The following is a 22,950-nucleotide window of genomic DNA, read 5'->3' as shown; positions in this document are numbered from 1 at the left end:
AAAAGACAGCAAGTTGTGATGCTATTTCCATTTCTGTTTCACTTGATGCTTTTCAAAGTGTTATTCTCACAGCCACCAGGTAAGATCATCCCTATGTTTTAGTAAACTAAGTTGAGAGAGGCTGTGACTTGTCTAAGACCAAAGAGAAGATTTTTTTAAATATATATTTTATTGATTTTTTTACAGAGAGGAAGAGAGAGGGATAGAGTTAGAAACATCGATGAGAGAGAATCATTGATCAGCTGCCTCCTGCACACCCCTACTGGGAATGTGTCCGCAACCAAGGTACATGCCCTTGACCGGAATCAAACCTGGGACCCTTCAGTCTGCAGGCCGACGCTATCCACTGAGCCAAACTGGTTTCAGCAAAAGAGAAGATTTTATGATTGTTGTAAATGGTCCAAAAAGGCTAAAATATAATAATAATAAAAGAGAGAGGTTCTCTACAGTCGTATTATATAATATATATATATATATATATATATATATATATATATATATATATATATATATATATATGATGGGAGAAAATATAGAATTGGAGAATTTCGTTTTGGTTGTTTCTTAGAATTTGACAACATTTTACCATCATATGTTTTCATAAAACTCTTAATAAGTATTTGTAAGAGTGATATTAGGAGGACCAGATAACCACACATAAACTCTCCCTTTTCAATGACCTAAACCCAGAAACAATAGCAATCCTGAAGTGATAACAAATTTCTCTATGTATGTTTCTTTGATAAAAACCATGATCACTGTCAGTTTGTGAGAGTTCATTAATAATGGATGGGAACCATCTCCTAATTTCAGATCTGTTTAGAAATCTGCACCAAATTTGATTCGCTGACTTGGATTCTCAGGATACTTGGACTTCCATGACTTCCCTGGTTTTACAGAAGGTGCCCAGGGAATCTTTGGAGCCACTGAAAATCTTAAAAAGATCAAACCAATGGCATTACAGGGTCATGTACTGAGTAGCACACAGTCAAGCGTGGAGGATGATTTTACAGTAGGCAATTTTAAAGTTGATTGTAGCCAAATTTATCTTTTCTCTTTTAGTTTTTGTCTTAGACATCATTACTGAAAACCCATCTGTACTCTAAGTCACTGAAATTGAGTGTTGGTAGTTCTATTCTTTCAGCTTTTACAATCAAATCTCCCATGCACCTGGAATTATAAACACAACAGTCCTCTAGTTTTTAACTGTGAAGTAATGTTTAGGGAGTGTGCAGTGATAGCTCATGAATCATTGAGCAACCCATTCAGGCTGTCAAAAAGGAGCACTGAGAGTAGTTCATAAATTAATCCACTTATGGTTTGGATAATCAGAAGCTAAGGCAGTTACATTTCAAATTCATACATGATAAAAGATTGATCTTTAATAGATTTCCATTTTTAATAATTCCCCATGCTTTGATTTTAAATGGTCTAAACTTTGATGTATTGGGCTCCGAAACTTTTTTTGTCTAATTATTAGTGGATCAACTATCTTTGTATATGTGCTGCTGTCAATCTATAAGACAATCACTAAATATAACAAAGTTATAGGACACATACTTCTGAAGCAGTCTAGTCAAAACTTATTGAACTTCATCACTGGGACTTTAAGATGAAAATGATCTCAACTCATTTTGGAGATTAGCATAAACTTGCTATCAAAACCAAGTGAGGACATCACACAGAAAAGGAGTTACAGTTCAATCTCATTTATAATTACTCATGCAAGCAGTCTACAGGAATATTAGCTAAATGAACCCAGGAGTGTGTAATTCATTCATGGAGTAAAAGAATGGCTTATTTTAAAATACCTATGAATGTATGGCACTTCTTTAAATTTTGCTTCAGCTTTAGAAAGGAAGGCTTCTATCTTACTGCAATATGAAGGTTTTAGTCAACATAGGGGGAAAAGTAAAAGAAGTAAGGGCCAGAAGGGTAGAAGGAGGAAAATAATTAGCTAACTTTATAAATACTGTGTTACACATATGTTAAAAACAACACCCTCTATAACTCAGCTATTAGAACTGATAGTCCTTAATCTTGCTCAATACAAATCAATACAAACACAGAGAAGAAAGCCACATTTTCAAAACTAACAATACAAGCAGTCTCACTAATGTATAGAAAAATTAAAAATATGATCTCATACTCATCTAATTGACAAAGATAATAAGTGTTATAATATTGGAAAAACATAGTTGAATTTAAGATGTATCTCTCCCACATCTAACTATGAACTCTACAAAACTTTTTAAATATATTGGAAATAAAATAAATACAAAATAATCTAGCATGTAATTAAAAAGATTAGGAGTAACAAAAACCAATTTTGTAAATGATCCATTAACTTATTTTTTAAGGAAATTAATATCTTTTGTCAATTATCTCTTCAATACTTTCTGTTCCTGGCATTGGTTGAAGAATAGACATTTAGATCAATGGAACAGAATAGAGAACCTAGAATTAGCTCCACATAAATACAGCCAATTCATTTGTGACACAAGGGTAAAAGCAAGTCAATGAGGAAAGTCTTTTCAACAAATATTGCTGTAGTAGTGTCACATCCATGTTTCTCTCCCATCCCTGCCCTTCCATATTCTCTAAAAGCAATTAAAAAATATGCTCAGGCCAAAACCAGTTTAGCTCAGTGGATAGAGCATCAGCCTGCGGACTGAAAGGTCCCAGGTTCAATTCTGGTCAAGGGCATGTACCCTGGTTGCGGGCACATCCCCAATAGGGGGTATACAAGAGGCAGCTGATCGATGATTCCTCCCTCTCATCAATGTTTCTAACTCTATCCCTCTCTCTTCCTCTCTGTAAGAAATCAATAAAAAGATTTTTTTAAATATCCTCAGGTGACTATTAAAAATAAATTACATTAATGATATTAACAAATATTGGTGATGATGTGGAGAAGCAGTGTCCCTGGTCCTCATAGTGGGTATATAAACTAGCACATTAATTCAAGGAAACAGTTTGCCAGTGTCTTTCAATAACCACATTATGTATTATACTTATCGTTTTAGGTGAGATTATGTGCCATAAGAATATAAAACTCATAGATGAAAAAAAAAATTTCATGACATTGGACTTAGTAATGGTTTCTCGGATAAGACACCAAAAGCTTAGGCAATAAGCATAAATAGACAAACTGGACTAACTAAAATACTATTGTACATTAAAAAACACAGTCAACAGAGTAAAAAGGCAACCTATAGAATGGGAGAAAATATTTGTAAACCATATATCTGATAAGGGGCTAATATCCAAATATATTAAAAAAAAAAAAAAACTCTCACAACTCAACAATATAAAGAGCAATAACCAAATTTAAAAATGGGCAAAGGATTTGAATAGTTGTTTCTCTAAAGATGATATACAAATACACAAGTACATAAAAAGTTGCTCAAAATCACTAGTCATCAGTGAAATGCAAATAAAAACTGCAATAACCCATCGCCTCACACCCATTAGAATAACTACTGGGAGGTGGACGGGGCGGGCGGAAGACACTCAGAAAATAAGAAGTATTAGGAACCCTTTCGCAATGTTGGTGGGATTGTAGAATGTTTCAACCACTATAGAAAACAGTTCTTCCAAAAAATAAGAATAGAACTACTATAGGGTTCAGAAATCCCACTTCTAGGTACATACCCAAAATAATTGAAAACAGAATCCCAAATAATCATTTACCCACCAATGTACATTGCAGCATAGTTCACAGTGGGCAAGAGTTGTAGGAAACTAAATGGCATCACTGGATGATTGGTTAAACAAAAGGTGTATATACATACCTCTGCAATAGAATATAATTCTATCTTTAAAATGAAGGAAATCCTACCACATGATATAACCCAGATGAACACTGAAAAAAATGCTAAAGGAAATATATCAAATAGACAAATACTGTACAGTTCCACTTATATGAGGTACCTAATTAGTCAAATTAATAGAAACAATTTAGAACTGTGGTTGCTAGGGGGCTGGAGAGAGTGAGAGTTGTTGTTTAATGAGCATAGAGTATCAGATTTTTAAAGGTAAAACTGATCTGGAGATCTGTGTCAAAACAATGTGATATGCTTTAATACTATGAACTGGACATTTAAAAATGGATAACTAATAAATGTTCTGTGTTTTGCTACAATAAGAAAAATGTGGGGAGACAGGGGAGCTGCATCACAGGGGTTTTAAAAAGATACATACAGAATTTTATTTAATGAAAAATGTATCTGCAAACATATTATTTATCCAACTTTATAAAAATGTTTGCTATGATCTCTTAAGAGGCTAGAGGTGGCTGTTCAAGGAAGGAAATTAGAATACTTCTCTCTCTCTTTCTCTCTCTCTCTATTTCTCTCTCTCTCATAGCTACACTCACAACAACTCTCCTAGAAGAAGTTTTATTCTCAGAATCAATTGTAATACATGGTTCCAGAGTTATTTTTTATCGTATATACAATGACAATGAAACAAAGGAAGTGTGAGGATTTTCAAAGACAAGAGTATAATCACTTTCAACATACTCCCCCAGAGCCTTAAAAAAAAATCCTTTTAAGCATTGAAGTATTTTAAAATGGCTAGATTTTAATATCCTTGCAATCAAGCTGCAGGTCCATATCCTTTTTTATAGAGCAAAAAATAGGACAAAGAAATTGCATTTGCAAAAGATATAGATGTTATGCCCTAAAATATCTCAGATTTAAATCCAAAGTGCCTGTTTCATATAATCCTGCATTGAAATGCTTCTCTGAGAGAAAAATAAATTTAATTTAAATTCTTTAAAAAACAACAATATTTTTATCTCACTACTTTACTGTCTTTATTTTTTTTTAATTTATGTAGTATGTGTCCATTTCTAGGGTTTCCATCCAATTATTAGGGCATGCTTTTCTATGAGAAAAATGTGAACATTGTTTTGTTTTTTTTCATTAAAATGGAAATGAAACAAACATAAATGACAAAAATTATTGTATACTCTAAAGAGCATTTATTTTGTCCAACTCAATCTATTCCTTTCCACATTTAATATTTCCCTTTCAATATTTATTTAATAACAAGTGATTTGATTATGATAAATAGCTTTTCAGTGAACATAGATTTACAGTCATAATTCTTTTAAGGATTTGTTTTGGAGTAAGAATAAAACTGAAGATTGTTATCCTGAGGTCATGTTCCTGATTCATTATCCCAGGGGACCCAGATGTCTAATCAAATCTATAGTTCATGGAGGGTACCATGTCCTCTGTCATAGTGGTTCCCAAATCATGCCCATGTGCTAATGACTAACACAGTAATTTACTTTGATGATATGAGGACTGAATGACCATGTTCCTTTTCAGAGACAACCCAGCTACATTCAGGATGTGCAGAGCCTGGTGATTTGGAATGCCACCTCTGGGTATCAACTAGCTATTATCATTTACAAACTCCGTGAGAACTTCTCTGGGGAAGTCCAGCCCCTTTAAGATTAGAACTGCCTTCTGATGGCTATTTTCCTATACTTCTGAATTACATGCCGTATTGCTGAAATCAAACCCTGTCACTTCATGACTGTCCCTGCCTTTCTAATTACCATGATCCCACTACTGGGTGTTTGCAAGTTTTGGAACCCCAATTGCTGCCCTGTCACTTCCAAGAGAGGGCAATACTGTGAAATTAAAATAGTATCAGACAACCTTGAATTCCTGGGTCAGACTCAAGAAAACGGAGTTGGATTCTTACCCCAAATATACATTTTTGGGGTCTGCAGACTTTAAATAATATTCTGCTCTGAATCCATATCAATACATCATCCTCATCAACAGCTTCAATCATAGTTGAAAGAGACTCCGCTCACTCTATTCATTCCTAACAATTTCTTTAAGTAGACAAATTCCCTGGTGTTCAGATTGTCTGAGAATGGGATACTGGTTCCCTCCTGAGGAAACAGAAGTCCTGACTGCTTCGTGACCCCACTGGTCAGTCAACCAGCTTCCTGGATGACTTTAGTCTGAGTCCTGCAACAACACTGAAAAACAAACATTGCACAAGCAAACCTTTCAAATACAAAACCAAAGCTAAACATGTGCTTTACCTTAACAGTTCCTCTTTGAATTTCTTTTTTTTTTAATTTAAAAGTTTGTATGTATGTGTCCATGCAATTTTAATTTCATGATTGTAAATATTTTTTTTTTAATATCATCATTGTCTTGGACAAATTGTATTATGTAAAACTAGAGGACCGGTGCATGAAAATTCATGTACTGGAGTAGGGATCCCTCAGCCCAGCCTGCCCCTTCTCACAGTCCGGGAACCCTCAGGGGCAAGAGACAATCCAGCAATCAGGAGAAGGCGATGCCTATCATACATCTGCTGCTGCCACTGCGAGCAGTGCAAACCTCAGCCGGTCCTGGTTATCTGAGGTGTGGGCAGCCTTGTACAGCTGGGCAGCCACATTCCGAGATTTGCCTGCACCTCAGGCTGGCCCTGAGCAGCTGGAGGACTGAGGGGACTAGGGGACTCTGGAGGCTGGGCTGAGGGGACTGGGTGCTGCCATCTTGTGGCTGTGGGTGCTGCCATCTGTGATGGCATGACAGGCAATTAGCATATTCCCCCCTTATTGGCTGTGAGCATTGTCATTTTTGAGAGCAGGGCAGTCAATTAGCATATTCCCTCTTTATTATAGGATGTTAGTTTGGTATAAAATATTTGATGCATGCCATTATTTTGATATAAAATATTTTCAGTCCTGAAATGAATTGAGACAAAATTAAATTTTATATTTAGTACTTAATTTTGGCTTTATTTATAAAGTCTGCTTTTTCCCACTTTTATCAGTAAAGAAAATAATTGAGGAAAGAACGATAATATTTCTATTATACTTTCTAGGCTAAAAAACAGTCTAGGTTATAGTTTGTGGTTTTAAATTATTTCCATTGCTCTTCACATCAATTTTTAAGATACAATTTCAGAAAAAAAGAAACCAGGTTTCTTTCAAGGACAATTGAAAATCCACTACCAAAACATAGAGTATACTTCTCAGAGAAACAAGCCAATGTCCAACATAAGGACCTTCATTATCTCAAAACTTAGTTACTGCAGTAAACACCCTGGGCTTTAGTCTCAAACCACTCCACTCTGCTAGGAAGAATTTTCAAAAATACATTGTCTTAATACTAACCCAGAATATTAGTATAGCAAATAAAACTAGTCATACTCTCTGAGGTAATCATCAATGGGCTCTACCTTGCCCATTGGAGATATTATTAATTAGTGCCACAAACAAACAAACCTTTTACATAGCTTCCATTTTCATTACTGTCTTCTGAATCTGAAACTATCATTAACTACCTACAGTGGCCCATTATTTCTTCTAGAATCACCTCTCCTCTCTTACTTCAGGTGGTTCTAGTGGGGGTTATTAAAATTGTTGCCCAACTCAACTGCCAACAGGATTGAAAATGTGACAGGGTGAATCCATCATAATGGTCATAGACTGATGGGAAGTGTTGGGTTCTACTGTCATTATTGGCCATATCTACTCCTTCAGATACTCCGAGGTTCCTACTCTATCACTGTCCTTGTGATCCCATTGTGTTGGCCTGTCTTGTCTGTCATGACTCACTGTGTTTGTTCTGCAGAGTCATAGCTGGTAAGAACCACTGCTAGAGATCTGTTCCTCAACATTTTTGTATGTAGACAGTGCTCCATACAAGGGAGGTGGAAGAAGTGTTGATAGGTGGTATAAGAAGATCTGAAGCAGAGATAGACAAGATTGAGATCTTTGAAAGTCAAGAAATACATTGGGGTCTTTTAAAGATACAAAGAAAATGTACGTACTAAACCTTACAAAGTTAGTAGCTTATTTTTAATACAGAAAATTACTGTTGATATGGGAAAAATAAAGAAAAAAATTGTAAAAACATGTCTTCAATAAATATTATTGACAATCATTTATGTAAACTGATTACTATTGATAACTTGTATTTATTTATCAAATATTATTATATCATTAATGGGTCCAATATTATTAATGTAAGTTCAGTTTTAACAACAAATAAGGTGTATTGTATGATCAGTATTTCTTTGCATGAGAAAACCAGACTCAGCATACATCTGGCAAAAGTAAGCCCTCACATACATGAAAGACCCAGATGGCCACCACCTCTGCTCATGCCTCCTCGTGGATGTCTCTACCATTGATTATCTGGGGAAACAAGGATAAGGCATAAGAATAGCTGAAACTATAGCCACAAAAACCTTAGGAACTTCTAAATTTTTAGGGGGGAAATATTTCTTAAAAGCCAATGGCATTACTCTCTGTATAGTCTTGAAATAAAATTGCTACTGCTGATGCCATTAAAATTAAAAATCAAACATTCCAAAAGTATTTTTACAGCACTGGACTCCAAACTCGATTTTTAAACTATCATTTCTGTAATTCTCATGTGAGTGACTTTCTCATGCAGATTTCTCTTTCTATGATATAATGGATGATACAGAAAACCAATTATTAATATACTTTTAAAATTTCATTTATGCTTAAATCAACAGATGAAGATAGAATTAAAACAAGATAAAAATAAAGATGTTAAATGTGATATACTTTAGAGAGTGTCTATAAATAGAAACTTGATTTTCTTTAAGAATTCCTTTTTTAAAAAGCCATTTGAATTGTAAAGAAACTATAAGCCTTTCATTAAAATCATTACCTCTACTAATTAAAGAGAAAGCCTCCTCACTGTGCTAATATAATAAAACAAGAATAAATTTTATTTTTTCAGCACATAGCTTACAATTGAAAGAAAAAAAGGAAGAAAGAAGGAGGGAGGGAGGGAGAGAGGTGAAAATGGAGGAAGGGAGGGAGTTGGCTGGCTGTATGAATATATGTATGTATGGATATAATAAATACCCCAATCTTTTGAGACCAGATATCTTAAAATGAATGAGCGGAAACAGCACAAAAACCCTGTAGATGAGAAACAGGAGACAGACATGTGCACAGTGGAAGCAGTCCTGAGCTATCACTGCTGAACCACACAGACATGGAGACTAGAAGCCTGCTCTGGTATCAGAACGAGCTCAGGAACTGCTCTCAAGTTAAAGCAAGGACACAAAAATCAAGACTGGAACATGGTTAATGAACCTGGAGAATACAAGTCTCAGAGAAAGTGGGGATACAGCAATAATCTTCTGACTAAAACTGTCAAATTGAGATTTTAAAAAATAAAGCCATCTATTGAGTGTTTCCCAAACCTGTTGCTTACCAACTAAAGCACAGTGGTTTGACAACCATATTTCTATTTATTTTGCTTACTAGTCAAATTCTCTATGCAGGTCAGGAATTTCAGTGAGTTAAGATACAGAAAAACAAACTGTCTATGAATACTTATAGCGATTTTATTCATAATCATAAAAGATTGGAGACAACCAAAACACCCACAAATTAGAAAATGGAAACACACTGTTGTATGCCCATACAACAGGATATTACTCAACAGCAAAAGAGAACAAATCAGTTGCATGCATCAACATGAATAAATCTCAGATGGATTGCATTAAAGACAGAAGCCATTTTCTTCAAATTACTAAGCACACTCTATACACTGAGCAATTGCATCCCTGTATTTATCTCAGAGAAATGAAAGTGTATGTCCACTCAAAAGTCAGTAGAGAATTGTTCATAGCAGATTTATTTTTAACTAGAGGCCCGATGCATGAAATTCATTCAAGGGCCTTGGCTCCAGCCCCTGCCCACTGCAGCTTTGTCTGGAAGGATGTCCGATCTAATTAGCATATTATGCTTTTATTATTATAGACAGACAAAAAAGTGGAAACAAAAATGTTACCCAGTAGGTGAATAAACAAACCATGGTATATCCATTCCATGGAATACTACTCAGTAATTAAAAGGAAAAAATAATTGATATACACAACAACTTGGATGGATATCAAGAGTATTAGGCTGAGTAAAAGAAGCCAATCTCAAAGACCACATACTTTATGATTCATTTATATGGCTTTCTGGAAAAAGTAAAGCTACAGGGACAGAAATGAGATCTGTCATGCCCAGGGCTGGTCGTTACGGGAGGAGATCGTGAATTGGAACTAGGAAACTTTTTGGTTTGAGGAAATGTCCTAAATTTGGATTGTGGAGCATTTACATCATGGTCTGTATTTGTCAAAATGTATCAAACATACACCCAAAAGAAAGTTAGGGAAGTAAATTATGTCTCAATAAACTTGACTTAATAAAATAAACAAAATGGTAATTAAGTTTAGAACCAATTTTTCAAAAAAATTTAATAGAGGATTAAAATAGATGTTTCAAAATACTAGGGCATATTCAGTTATATGCTGCTACAATGAACATTTTTAATAAGAGAAAAATAATTTTTGGTATGATTTTTAAATTAAATTAAATCACTTTTAAAATATGAAATAAAGAGTTTTATAAACAAATTCCAGCCCTTGTTATTTTTGTAAATTAGAGAAGTTAGAGGAAAAATAATACCTAGTGCTACCAGGTATCTGGTTAAAGTGAGGAAGAGGGGCCTGGCCAGAGTTGCTCAGTCAGTTGGGTGTCATCCTTGTGCAATGAAAGGTTGCCGGTTCAATTCCCAGTCAGGGCACATGTCAGATTGTGCATTTAATCCCCAGCCCAGGAGCATAGAGAAGGCAACCAAGATGTTTCTCTCTCCTATAGATGTTTCTCTTCCCTCCTTCCCTCCTCTAAGTATGTCTGTGGGTGAGGATTAAAAAGCAAAAGTGAGAAAAAACATAACTCCATTCCTGCCCCAAATTCGCCATCTGTATTCATGTCACAGATTTCTAAGAATTTACACATATTGTCACTGGACTGCAGATTTCAGGATTCTGGTAATGAATATGCCATTTTCAAAGATAAGGACAGCACCTGCACCCACTCTGTATACATCAGTAGCTCAGTAAGTTTTGACTTCAGAGATGGATGAATGTATTACAAAGGGAGGGAAGGAAGGGAGAATTATTAATAGACTTACTGACTTTCACAGACACCAATGAAGGGATATTACCAGCTACATTTTTCAAATGAGGAAAAGTACCAAGTCCTAGAGAAGTTAGTGATACACCAAAGATGAAAAACAAAACACAAAAAAAATTATAAAGTTAGCTGAGACACCCTAGGATTAGCCTGAAGGGTCCCACAAGTAGCAGTTGAGGCTCCCCAAAGAGTTGGGAAGGATATGTGCTGCTTCCATCACCCTCACTGGCAACATTTGTAATCAGTTCACAGGGGCAGAGAATAGTACAGCGGGCTTTGCGGGTATATCTTAAACTGGTTTTGCTGGTATGTCAGAGGTGATGATCTTTATGGATCAGTGGTGAGATAGAGAACGATTAAGGCTTGTCTAGGATGTCATGAGAATAAATAGGTGAAGCAGCCTGTGGCCCATCACTGATCTGTTCCTGAGTGCCCTGAGGAAAGGGCATGGACCACAATTGGGCAAGTTGGTCAGAGTACAGAATAATAAACTAGAAATTTAGGAAACAATTCAACCTTTGAATGGTTTTCTCCTCTCTATAATACTCCACAGAATTGACTTTTATGTACTTAAAATATGAGGCACCAGGAGGCATATCCTTCATTAATCTCCTACTTATTGCCATCCCACTCAGAGGAGTAACTTCATTCTTTTCTACCAACAGCCAGAATGAAGAAAAACAGTCCATTGATTTCCACAAAAGCATTCATTAATTTAAATGTCTCTCCTGCCACTCCTCATTTGTAGATAATAAATAATTCAAGACTCTTTCACCTTTTCATATTCAGAAGATCATGAAGTTCTGCCTTTAGTTATCCTTCCCTCAGCCACTTCCACCACTTCCTATGAGCCAAGCTGAACCAAGCAAAACTGGGGCAGTGCTTAGAATGTACCAATAATTCATTCAGTGTCATCATTTCCATTTTGTGTACCATCATCTTGCTTTACAATATGAAGGAACTTCCAATTAGTTTTTAGACCATAACTATCTGTGGAGTTGATATATTTAGTGAACTGCCCACAGTGACTTCCATATAGTTTTCTGTACTATAACTCAATTTAAAACCCAACAGTTTATGAGACATTTTAATGGACTTTGCAGCTCTATGATGCATTCTCCTTAGAAAGGAAAACATAATTCAACTGTGGTTTGGAACAGAAGTTTTCAAAGCCTGGTACAAAAGGGTGTTTTCATATAACAATCATTCTTAAAACACAATTTTATAGGTACTATTCTAGCATGAGTTTACTTAGGAAAATTGTTAAAAAAACAAAACAATGTTTCTTTTATGTTAAGGTTTTCTAAAAATGCACTGTCATCATTAGCATTGTTGTTGTCATTTTAATTTCTCAAAAAATTGGGGAAATGTCAAAGATTAAAAGAAAACAGTTCCAATACATAGCTTTGAATGATGTGAGTATGAAGAAATAAATAGGACTGAGTTTTCAAAGGTAAGAAAGTAAATAAAAACTATGTAAGTATTATATTTATACTCTTAAACCTTTTTTTTCAGGAAAATATCTCTGTCCTCCACTTGATCTTTATCACTTTTTCCTTTTATTTTTCTTTTAGCTTATTCACCACTACCTTTATTTGCTGTCACAGTCACTTTTTTACTGAATGTATTGGGGTGAGCATAGCTGCCTTCCTTTACCTTTTAGAAGTCAAAGCTTGTGAATGCTCTGTATTCACATTGATGGGCTCCAGGCCCTATAGTTTGAATTCCACTCTTACCTATCCATTGACTCAGCTTGGTGTCCACATCAATAAAAGATTCTTTGTCCATTGTTCCAGTGGATCCTCTGGAACATGTACCCTACTCATGTCACATTATGCCAGCTGTTTAGCAGACCCTGCCTCTTGACACTGTTATGCTAGTGTTCTTAACTAAAGACCCCTGAATTCCTCCGTGAACTCCTCTTCCTTTATTTTTCATAAGTTTCTGATCTGATTAGTCTCTTTTTTGCCGGCTACTTCTTCCTGTACCATCTTATATAATAAAAGCTTAATATGCAAATTGTCCCCTCCACCAGGAGTTTGACCAGGAGGTGGGGCCAGCTGGCCAACAGCAGGAAGGGAGGCCCCAGAGGTGGTGGTGGAAGACAGCCAAAAGAAGGGAAATCCCAGACGGCAGCAGCTAGGGTCCCTACCCATGCATGAATTCCATGCACTGGCCTCTAGTGGCTTAAATAAACATCTCTCACCTGAGCTTTAGACCTGTTTATACAACTACCTACTGGGACAGCTCTCCTTGGACACCACGGAACTCAGTTTAGCCAAGCCTGCCCTTCCTCCTCTGGGTCACATCTGAAGCTTAATGGTAATGCCATTCACATAGTTGCTCAAGCAAAAATCTGCCAGTCTTGAATAATCCTTTCTTTCATCCTTCACAACTCCTAAATTTGGCCTAAAGCCTAAGGTTCCTGGTACTCATGTCTCTTTCATATTGGTCCATTTTTATCCAGTCTCAGGTAACTCACCAGTATGCACTTCCTTCCACCCAGGTGTGGATTGTCACATGAGACACCCAGCTGGCCTCTTGCACTTCACTGCTGCTCCCCTGCACTTGTTCTCCATACTTGATCTTACTAATTAATGCAACTCTTTTCTGTCCATTCTTTATTTTAGTGGGGGGGGTTTCTTTTTTTTTTTCTTTTCTTTTTTTTGAGAAGGGGAGAAAAACATCAATCTGTTGTTTGTTGCTCCACTTATTTGTGCATCCAGTGGTTGCTTCTTCTACGTGCCCTTCCCGGGGAATTGAACCCACAACCTTGGCTTATCTGGCAGGATACTCTAATCAAATGAGCTACCCAACCAGGGCTTTGTTGTCCATTCTTACAGATGAAAGATTTTATTGAATTCCCATTACTCTCAGGAAAATTCTATACATGGTGACATGGCCTGTAGGTCCTTCATAATCTGGACATTCATGTTTAGGAAGAAAGAGCATAGACTCAGTTTAGACATTCCACATTTGCAGGGCTGATAGGATATAGTGGTCTGTTTGGGCTTGACAGTATCCCTCTCTCTAAAATTAATAAAAGCATATTTTTAAAAATGGGAGTGGTGTCCAACTGGTGTGGTTCAGTGGTTGAGCATTGACCCATGAACCAGGAGGTCACACTTTGATTCCCAGTCAGGGCACCTGCATGGGTTGCAGGTTCAATCCCCAGTAGGGGGCATGCTGGAGGCAATTGATTGATGATTCTCATCACTGATGCTTCTATTTCTTTCTCCCTTCCTATCTCTGAAAATCAATAAGAATATATTTAAAAAATAAAAATGGGAGGGGTGTTAGCTTGTTTGATTATCCTCTAATCCTTAGCCCTTAGACTAGTGCTTTGAAAAGAATAGGAGCTCAATAATATTTCTTAGATTAATAAATAAAGATATTAATTAATGACACAAAAGGAAAATGAAATCAAGTAAATCTATCTAGCTGATCTAAGTTACTAAGGCATGTTTATGTTCCTAAAGTGACACTAAGTGTAAGCCAATCATTGAAAGCATAAAGAGCCCCTTTTCATTCACCAAACAACCTACAGAAGGTATCACGTTAGAATAACAGATGTTGGGTAAGAACACCGGTTTGGATTCCTCAGATATAATGACAAGCCTTTAATAATGCAATGTGAACACTGTAGCAATACACAAAGATCTATCATTGGCGGGATCATCAGGACAAAAGTAGGCATGCCATTCATGAGAGTTGGTTTAAAAAGTGAACTATATGAATAACAGACAAATGTTGAATCATATACATATATTACAAGAATTTTATCATTTTATATATATCCTTTAATTCTGTTTCTTCACAACTGTGAAGGGCGGAAGAATAGACAAAATGTAATAGATAGAAAGAGAGTAGCCTATATAACTCATTAGCACATTAATGATTTGTATCTTTTTCTTTATTGTATTAGGTTTAAGAGACCTAGATTTATCACTAGTATTTGAGCTTTACTTATTTTCTTCTTTATTTTAATAATATTCAATAAAATCATTTTATTAAAATATTCTTATAATTCTTATAAATATATAAAATATTCCTATAATTATCAATAATGTTGTAAAGATAAGTATCAGTTTGGGGCACTTGTACTATGTATTAAAACCAATTTATTTAATAGAATTATAGATACTCTTGATCTACAGATCTTATTCTAATATATTGCTAAATTTAAATTGCTGGATACGTTTTTTAAGTCCTAATTAGAATTTTCTTTTAAGACTAGTTCATTTTAGTTTTCTATAGAAACATAAATATTTGAGAATATCTAGGAAAAATAATAATCAGAAGGGATTAAAGTTATTATACAGCAATAGTCACCAAAACAGTATGGCCATAAACTAGACAAACAGATCAGTATAAATAGCAGAAACCAGAAATAGATGCAAGTACACTTTGAAATTTAAAATGTTAAAAAATTTTGGGTGGATATGATTGGTTCATATAGCAATAAAAGGGAGGGAAAATGTGCTATCATCTCATATTGTACCTTAATTTTTCAAGGATTAGAATTGTAAATATAAAAATAAAAGTTTAGAATAAGATGTTGAAGACTAATCATTTAGGAATAATAGCCAGCTCAAAGCAATAACAAAACTAAAATCTATAAAGAAAAAAGAAACTTCATTTCTATGTGAGAAATTAGACCAGACGTCCTTCCGTCCTTCCTGATGAAGCTGAGGCCTGAGGGAAGCCCAGGTCCTGAGTGCCAGAGGGAATCCGATGCCAGCAGCCAGGGGAAGGAAAGCCATCTCTTGCACAAATTTCATGCATCGGATCTCTAGTTAGTACAATAAAATCAGAGCCTTGTGAGGAACTACATTTCAACCATGGAGTTGACAGCTTTTGGAGATAGCATCCCAGGCTGGCAGATACAGGGATGGATGAACATTCTCTGATGGTGGTGGGAATCTCAAGTGCTATAGCTTCTTGGAAAAAAATTGGCAGTTACTACATAGTTAAAACTACACATGCCGAATGATTCAGCAATACTGCTTTTGTGGGTCAATACTCTAGTAATAAAAGCCAAATATAATGTTTTAATGCCTATCAAAAAGAGATGAGTTTATAAATTGCTTAATAAAGCTCTGAAATATTGCCTAACTATCAAAACAAGAATAATTTGATGTATCTTTATTGGTCAGAAAAGCTGTCCATGTTGTTATAGGAAGGAGGGAGATATCAGAGTTAAAGGTACATATTAGGGAAAATACAGGTAGCATTCAAAGCCACAGAATGAATGAAGTCAACCAGGAATTTTGCGGTTTCAGAGCCACGCTCTAAGAAGGACAGGAAGCTGACAAGGAGGCAGAGAAAAAGTTGCCAGCAAAATAGAGAGAAAATTCCTAAAAGAGAAAGGAGCAGTCAAGTGAGAAATTAACATGAGGAAGGACTAATGTCCATAGGATTTTGCCACATAAAGGTGGTTTTTACTTAAGTGGATTCGTTGCAATGTTGAATGGGGCAACATTTGGAAGAATGAAAAAGGAAATGAGGGTCAGAAATCTTGTGTAATTACAGGCAATTGTTCCAAGTTGAGATCATCAACACAAGGAAATGCATGGTGGCCAGAAAGAAATTTGAGGTCAACAGAGACTGTGTGAAGATGGGCATATTAGGCCATGCATTGATGCTGATGGAAATGGTGCAGTAGAGATTAGTGATGCAGGATAAAAATTGAGAAGTGAAAGAATGAGGAAATAGAAGGTAGAGTCAAGAACACATTGGCTTTGGATACAAAGAGGAACACCGAAACCGGAGAGGGTCAGACCTGCATTACCACCATTTGTCCACCATCCAGAACTAAAATATCATTGCTGACATGTACACATAAGGAACTGTTTGACATTGAAATTGGGTCTCAAAAGAGCTGTTGGCCCAAAAAGAACTCACTATAGACTGATTCACTTGCCTTTCAGCATAACCATTATTGCTTGTCTCATTTTGGTTCTTATAAGTGTATTTCTAGTAGGACATGATCTCACTCATCTAGGGAAAATGATGAATAACATAGCTTGATGAACAAGAACAGACCCAGAGACAAGGAGGCATGGATCAGACTGTTGGACCTCAGAGGGAGTGTAGATCACCAAAGGGCTTGTGTGCATACATATGAGCCTAACCAGTGGTCAGGGACAATGGGGGGGGGGGGGGGGGGGGGGGGGGGGGGGGGGGACATGCGTGGAGAGGAGTGTGGGATGGGAATGGAGGGATGAGGACAAATATGTGGTACTTTAATCAAAGAAACTTTAAAAAAAAGAGGAACAATTCATGGTTACACAATGGAAATGATCTCAGGAGCTCATATGTAGGCAGCTTTGTAGATTTAATAAAGGGAAGATACAGGAGTTATTATCAGATGAATTCTATTTTCCCAGGGTAGGAGATTTAAGGGATCTCTATTCATGAACAATCACGCCTTCTAGGCAAACAATATAAAGTGAAATTAATTTTTGTTCTGAAATCCTTCAATGATCATCCTTCTACTTTGGTATAAGGACAAATAAGTTGGAAAGTTGGGTTCAACCTGATTTAGGAATCTGTCTCTAAAGCACAACAGAGGGAGATGAGGACAATGGAGTGAATGGGTCCCTTGGTTGCCTAGGGATCTGGTTTGGGTAAAGAGTGGGGCTAAGGGAGAGTGAAGCAATTGTGAGACCATGTGTTGGTGTTTTTATGGAGCCTGCAGACTTGCTGTAGTGGAGTTTTTAAACAAATGAACAGCATGTACAATCTGGAAAGATCAATGAAGGCATTTTAGTGGGAATAGCATTTATGAGCATGAATGATGAGGGGGGGAAAGGTGACATTGGTATTGTAAAATTTGTTTAATATGAAAAATAGCAGTCTTTCTGGTATAATTCATCCTTAGTTAGCTATGAATGAATTAACAGTTCTAGAATATATCATTTAAAATAACTTCAACATTTTCCTATTGTAAACTGGACTGCCCCAACCTCAAATAATTAGAGAAAAATTAAAGAAGGAGTGATATAGGCAGGCATAGTTGTGGCAACACAGATTCCCAACACACATAAGGTAATTTAATAGAGAAGTCCTCAAGTTTCTGCTCCAGTTTGTTAAGAATAAAGCAGAAAATAAACAAATGGGACTACATTAAAACACAAAGCTTCTGCACAGCAAAAGAAACCATCAACAAAACAACAAGAGAGCCCACTGCATAGGAGACCATGTTTGACAATGTTAACACCGATAAGGGTTTAATGTCCAACATTTACAGGGAACAAAAGGAAGATAAACAATCCAGTCAAAAAAAATGGGCAAAGGACCCAAGTAGACACTTTTTCAAAGAGGACATTCAGAAAGCCAAGAGAGGTATGAAAACATGCTCAAAGTCACTAATCATCCAAAATATGCAAATCAAAATGACAATGAGGTACCACCTCACACCTGTCAGAAAGGCTATCATCAACAAATCAACAGACAAGAAGAGCTGGTGAGGATGCAGAGAAAAAGGAACCCTTTTGCACTGCTGGTGGAAATGCAGTCGTGAAATAGCCACTGTGGAAAACAGTATGGAGTTTTCTCAAAAAATTAAAAATAGAACTGCCATCTGATCCAGTAATACCACTTCTAGGAGTATATCCCAAGAAACCAAAAACACCAATCAGAAAGGATATATGCACCCCTATGTTCATAGCAGCACCATTTACAATAGCTAAGATTTGGAAACAGCCTAAATGCCCATCAGCAGATGAGTGGATTAGAAAACTGTGGTACATCTACACCACATGTGTCAAACACAAGGCCCGCGGGCCAAATCCGTCCCGCCAGGCCTTGCAATGTGGCCCGCACCGCGCTGTCATCACTGCACTCCGCTGCGTTTCCATCACAATGACAGTTTATGACTGTTCATTAAACCATTCGGCCCGCGATTTAGGCTGGATTTTAGATTTTGGCCCCTTCTCTGATTGAGTTCGACACCCCTACACAATGGAATAGGACTCTGCTGTAAAAGAGAAGGAATTCTTACCATTTGCAACAGCATGGATGGAACTGGCCAGCATTACGCTAAGCGAAATAAGCCAGTCAGTGAAAGAAAAATACCACATGATTTCACTCATTTATGGATAATAAAGAACATTATAAACTGGTGGACAAAAATAGATACAGAGACAGAGAAGCATCGAACAGGCTGTCAAATGACAGCAGGAAGGCTGGGAAGGGTTAGGGAATGGAGGGAGGTAAGAGATCAACCGAAGGACTTGTTTGCATGCATATAAGCATAAGCAATGGACGCAAGACACTGGGAGGGGGGTGAGGGCATGTGCAGGGGTGGGGTGGGTAGGGGAGGCTGCGGGGAGGTCAACTGGGGGGAAAAAGGAGACATATGTACAACTACTTGTAAAACTTTAAACAATAAAAAAGAAAAAGAAATAAAATTAAAAAAGAAAGAGTAAAGCAGAAATATAATTCCATGTTTCCACATGCCACTAAAAACTTTGTGAGCCCTCAATTTCCATTTCTCATTTCTGCTTGCATCTCGGCTGAGGCACCTGGCTAAATCCACAGGTCACTCTCCACAGGTACAATACAGAGATAGAATCTCACTATAGATTCATCTGAAGATACTTCTTGGCCAGAGGGTTACATGAGACATCAGCACTTTTTGTAGCAGTGTGCCTGAACTTTCCTGCTGCATCTTACTTCTGCGATAAATTGTTCTAGTCCAGTTTTTAACATGTCTATACAAGATATATGAAACACACAGAAATAGGCCAGTTTCCAAGGAGTCAGAAAGGAATGTGGGTGTTGATACAAATCTAAGCCATTTCTTTCTGAGAATTCCCTTTTACACACTCTTAAAAGTTGTCTTTTTCTGAGAGTAAAAATAAAACGTGCCCATTGTAGACAATTTTGAAAAAAATAGGACAGTTTATAAAAGTAACTGATAATTCCATGATTATAATTATTGTATATATAATTATATTAAATATTCACTCATAATTAATATATGAATATGTATGTTTCTGTTTGCATATAATTAATTATAATTAATATAACTGAATTATATATTTCATAAGCCAGAGTTAACTAAGGTTGGAATTTGGGTTCAGATCTTCCAGCATATGCATACTTTAATAGTAAATAATGACTACTTCCTTAGATGACTAAACTTTATTGCAAACAATCTTTATTGGTCTCCCAACCTTCTGCTATAGGCTCCCTTACTAGGATTCCATTGTTGCACATTTTCACCTTTTGCTCCTGCTCTGGAGTCTGACTACTTCCTCCCCACATTGCTGACCAGCTTAGAAATGGAAATGGTGCAGTGATAAGCCAAGGTCATAATATGGAAGAAAGAAAGCACATGTAAGGACTAGATGTGAAGAATGTGGGCATTAACCTTGCCAGTAGAACAGTGCCTATAAGGGGCAAGGAAATGCATTATGGGAATATCTTATGCATCAGGAATTTAACGATTAAATTGTGGATTACTATCCTTAGCAAAATATCCCTCTGATTCTATAAATGCCCTCAATTTTCCTTCTATATTCTATTCATCCTTCAGTTTCCAGCTCAAGATATAAAATATCCCTTAACGAGTGGCACACAATGAGACATAATTTCTGAACTTCTTTAGCACGCTGTAACATTCCGCCAAAGAAGTTAGCATTCAACAATATTCATGGGGCTTTTTTTTTTTTTTCATTTTATGCATATTGCCAAACCCAGAGCTTGGAACATAGGTCTTCAGCAAGTAATTGATAGTTACTTTGATAAATCCATGAGGAGCATTTTCCCCAAGTATCTGGAACATCTCGCTATTCACTCATTTTAGATTTCATCTGGATGGCAAGAATTATCTCAAATGCTGCCATTGACCAGACATCATCCCTTCCTTTACTTTTCTGAAATTCTGAACTCCAATAATTCAGCTGAAACAAAAATAATATAAAGCAGAAAGAAGCAGCTTCCTGCTATATTTGACGGCCAAATGTAGCCGTCACTGACTCTCCCAAGTTCATGTCATTGTGTCCCCTTGTGCTTTTTGCCCATGTTCCATGGCTGCCTCCCACCAGAAGCGTTCTGCCTGATGGGAGCCCAGGCACCTACAGAAATGATGCAGAGGTTTCGGGATTTCCGCTGCAGAGGCACAGAGAAGAGAAATCATGACATTCTGCTGGTGCAGTAACACAAGAGGAGCAATGCAAAACCAGCCAGGAGCACGGTCTTATAGATATAGATTTCAGCAAGATAATAAGCCCAGTATTTCAGGGGTTAAAACAGACTATTCTCATAATTCCTACATATGCTGCATGGGACTAATTTTTATTAATTAAAGAGCTAATTTTCAAACTTAGGAGTTGACCAGTGAATTCTTTTTTAGTTCAAATTTTTCTGCAACACAAAAACATGCCTCTCTGGATTGTGCTGAAGGGTAAGCCATTTTTATTTTTATTAATCAGAGTTTTAATACCTACACACATCCCCCACAAAAGACAAGTGGAAAGCAAATATTTTATCCTTCTCAGTTATCATTATTTTTCAGAATCCTTTAGGGTAAAACTCAAGATCCTTTCAATACATGTGTTCCCTTAATTATGTTATTTACATGTAACACTGTGATGTCCTTTGCCAACAAAACCCTCATCCTAAGAGGAAATCATTTTATATAAACATCATGTGTAACTTTAAGAAGATGACATAAATGTACAGAAGTTTTCAGAAGTGCTACTGGAGAAAAATGTATATCTAGCAAGCCATTCCTGCTATAATACGTCTCCCTCTTCATTATTACCATCCAGAGAAGGCTTACATGCTGATTTTATCTAGCTCAGAAAATCCTGTAAAATTCAGACACTGAAAAAAGCCTTGATGGACCCACCGGAAAAGCCAGGAACAAACCCTCCTGGCATCCGTGTAGAGCATTTGGTACAGTACAGATGTCACTCGAGTCCCTGAGCACTGCAAGGTGAATGGTGCAAGGACAAAACTTTACAGTCAAGGATAATCCTGACAATCAAGCTTACAAGTTGAGCACTGGCTTTAGGCATTAAGCAGTAAAACTTAAGAGTAAAATGACAACTGAATGTCCTCACCATATATGAATAAACTAAGTTTTAATGCAAGCACTTTATTAATATATACTGATCTCCAGAAATATTCTTATAAGATTCCTTTTTATGGATTGCTTTTAAAAAAAAAAAAAAGTAATGTATGTATCTTTTTCTTTAAAAAGCTAAAGTTTTACATATTTTTATACTGTCAGCATTTGGCTCACACTGGAATTATTTTGGAACCTGAAATTAAGAGGAAACGCATTTAGCATGTAAAACATCTTTCAAAGTCACTGTTCTATGTCATTCACCCAGATGTGGCATACCAGAAGACCTGCCTTAATTTTAGCACCTGCATAAAACAATATTTCAAGAAAACAACCACATGAGCAAAATATCAAGCTTACTTACAGCCCTTGATAAAATGATAGTGAGACATCGTTCCATCTCAGAGAAAAATCTTGCTGTGGGTTCCAGCATTCTCTTCTGCTACAACTGTTGATCCCAGGAGATGCATTATTTAGAGCCCTGACTCAGGTAACAGTTTACCTCAGGATGCATTATTGAACAGGAGCTGTGGTCCATGATCACGCAAAATCTTCAAACTCATTCACGTTCTGCAGCCTGAGTTAGGATAATGCCTCTCCGTGGGTCTGGAGCCACCAGTGCTGCACGTGCTATTGTAGTGTCCTTGATTGACAGGGCTCCTAGTGCCACAATCCCGGGAATAGTCCATTCTAATTGGTGCTCACATGCAGCCACATTCTGCCAGCACGGAGGTGTGCTGCAGTGCGGCTCTCCCGTTCCTGCCTGTTAATGGCTTTTCAATAGCTTTCAAATGGCAGCAAACTAGATGATGAGTGGGCTGGAGGGAAGCAACTAAGGAAGGATCCTAAATCTCATTTGTGCACGTTG

General features: G+C 36.7%; 1 protein-coding gene across 1 annotated transcript in view; it reads right to left on the bottom strand.

The window, feature by feature from the left end:
* MYO16 (myosin XVI) overlaps nucleotides 1-22,714 on the bottom strand; it is a 414,776-nt gene extending 392,062 nt beyond the window's left edge. Inside the window, exon 1 of the mRNA XM_036458153.2 lies at nucleotides 22,447-22,714. Coding sequence (XP_036314046.1) covers nucleotides 22,447-22,474 — 28 coding nt within the window. The 5' untranslated portion in view covers nucleotides 22,475-22,714. The remainder of the gene's footprint in view (nucleotides 1-22,446) is intronic.
* Nucleotides 22,715-22,950: the final 236 nt, after the last annotated feature.

This window comes from Pipistrellus kuhlii, unplaced genomic scaffold (assembly GCF_014108245.1).
Source record: "Pipistrellus kuhlii isolate mPipKuh1 unplaced genomic scaffold, mPipKuh1.p scaffold_m20_p_3, whole genome shotgun sequence".
NCBI classification, from domain to species: Eukaryota; Metazoa; Chordata; class Mammalia; order Chiroptera; family Vespertilionidae; genus Pipistrellus; species Pipistrellus kuhlii.
This window is presented reverse-complemented; position numbering and strand designations above follow the sequence as displayed.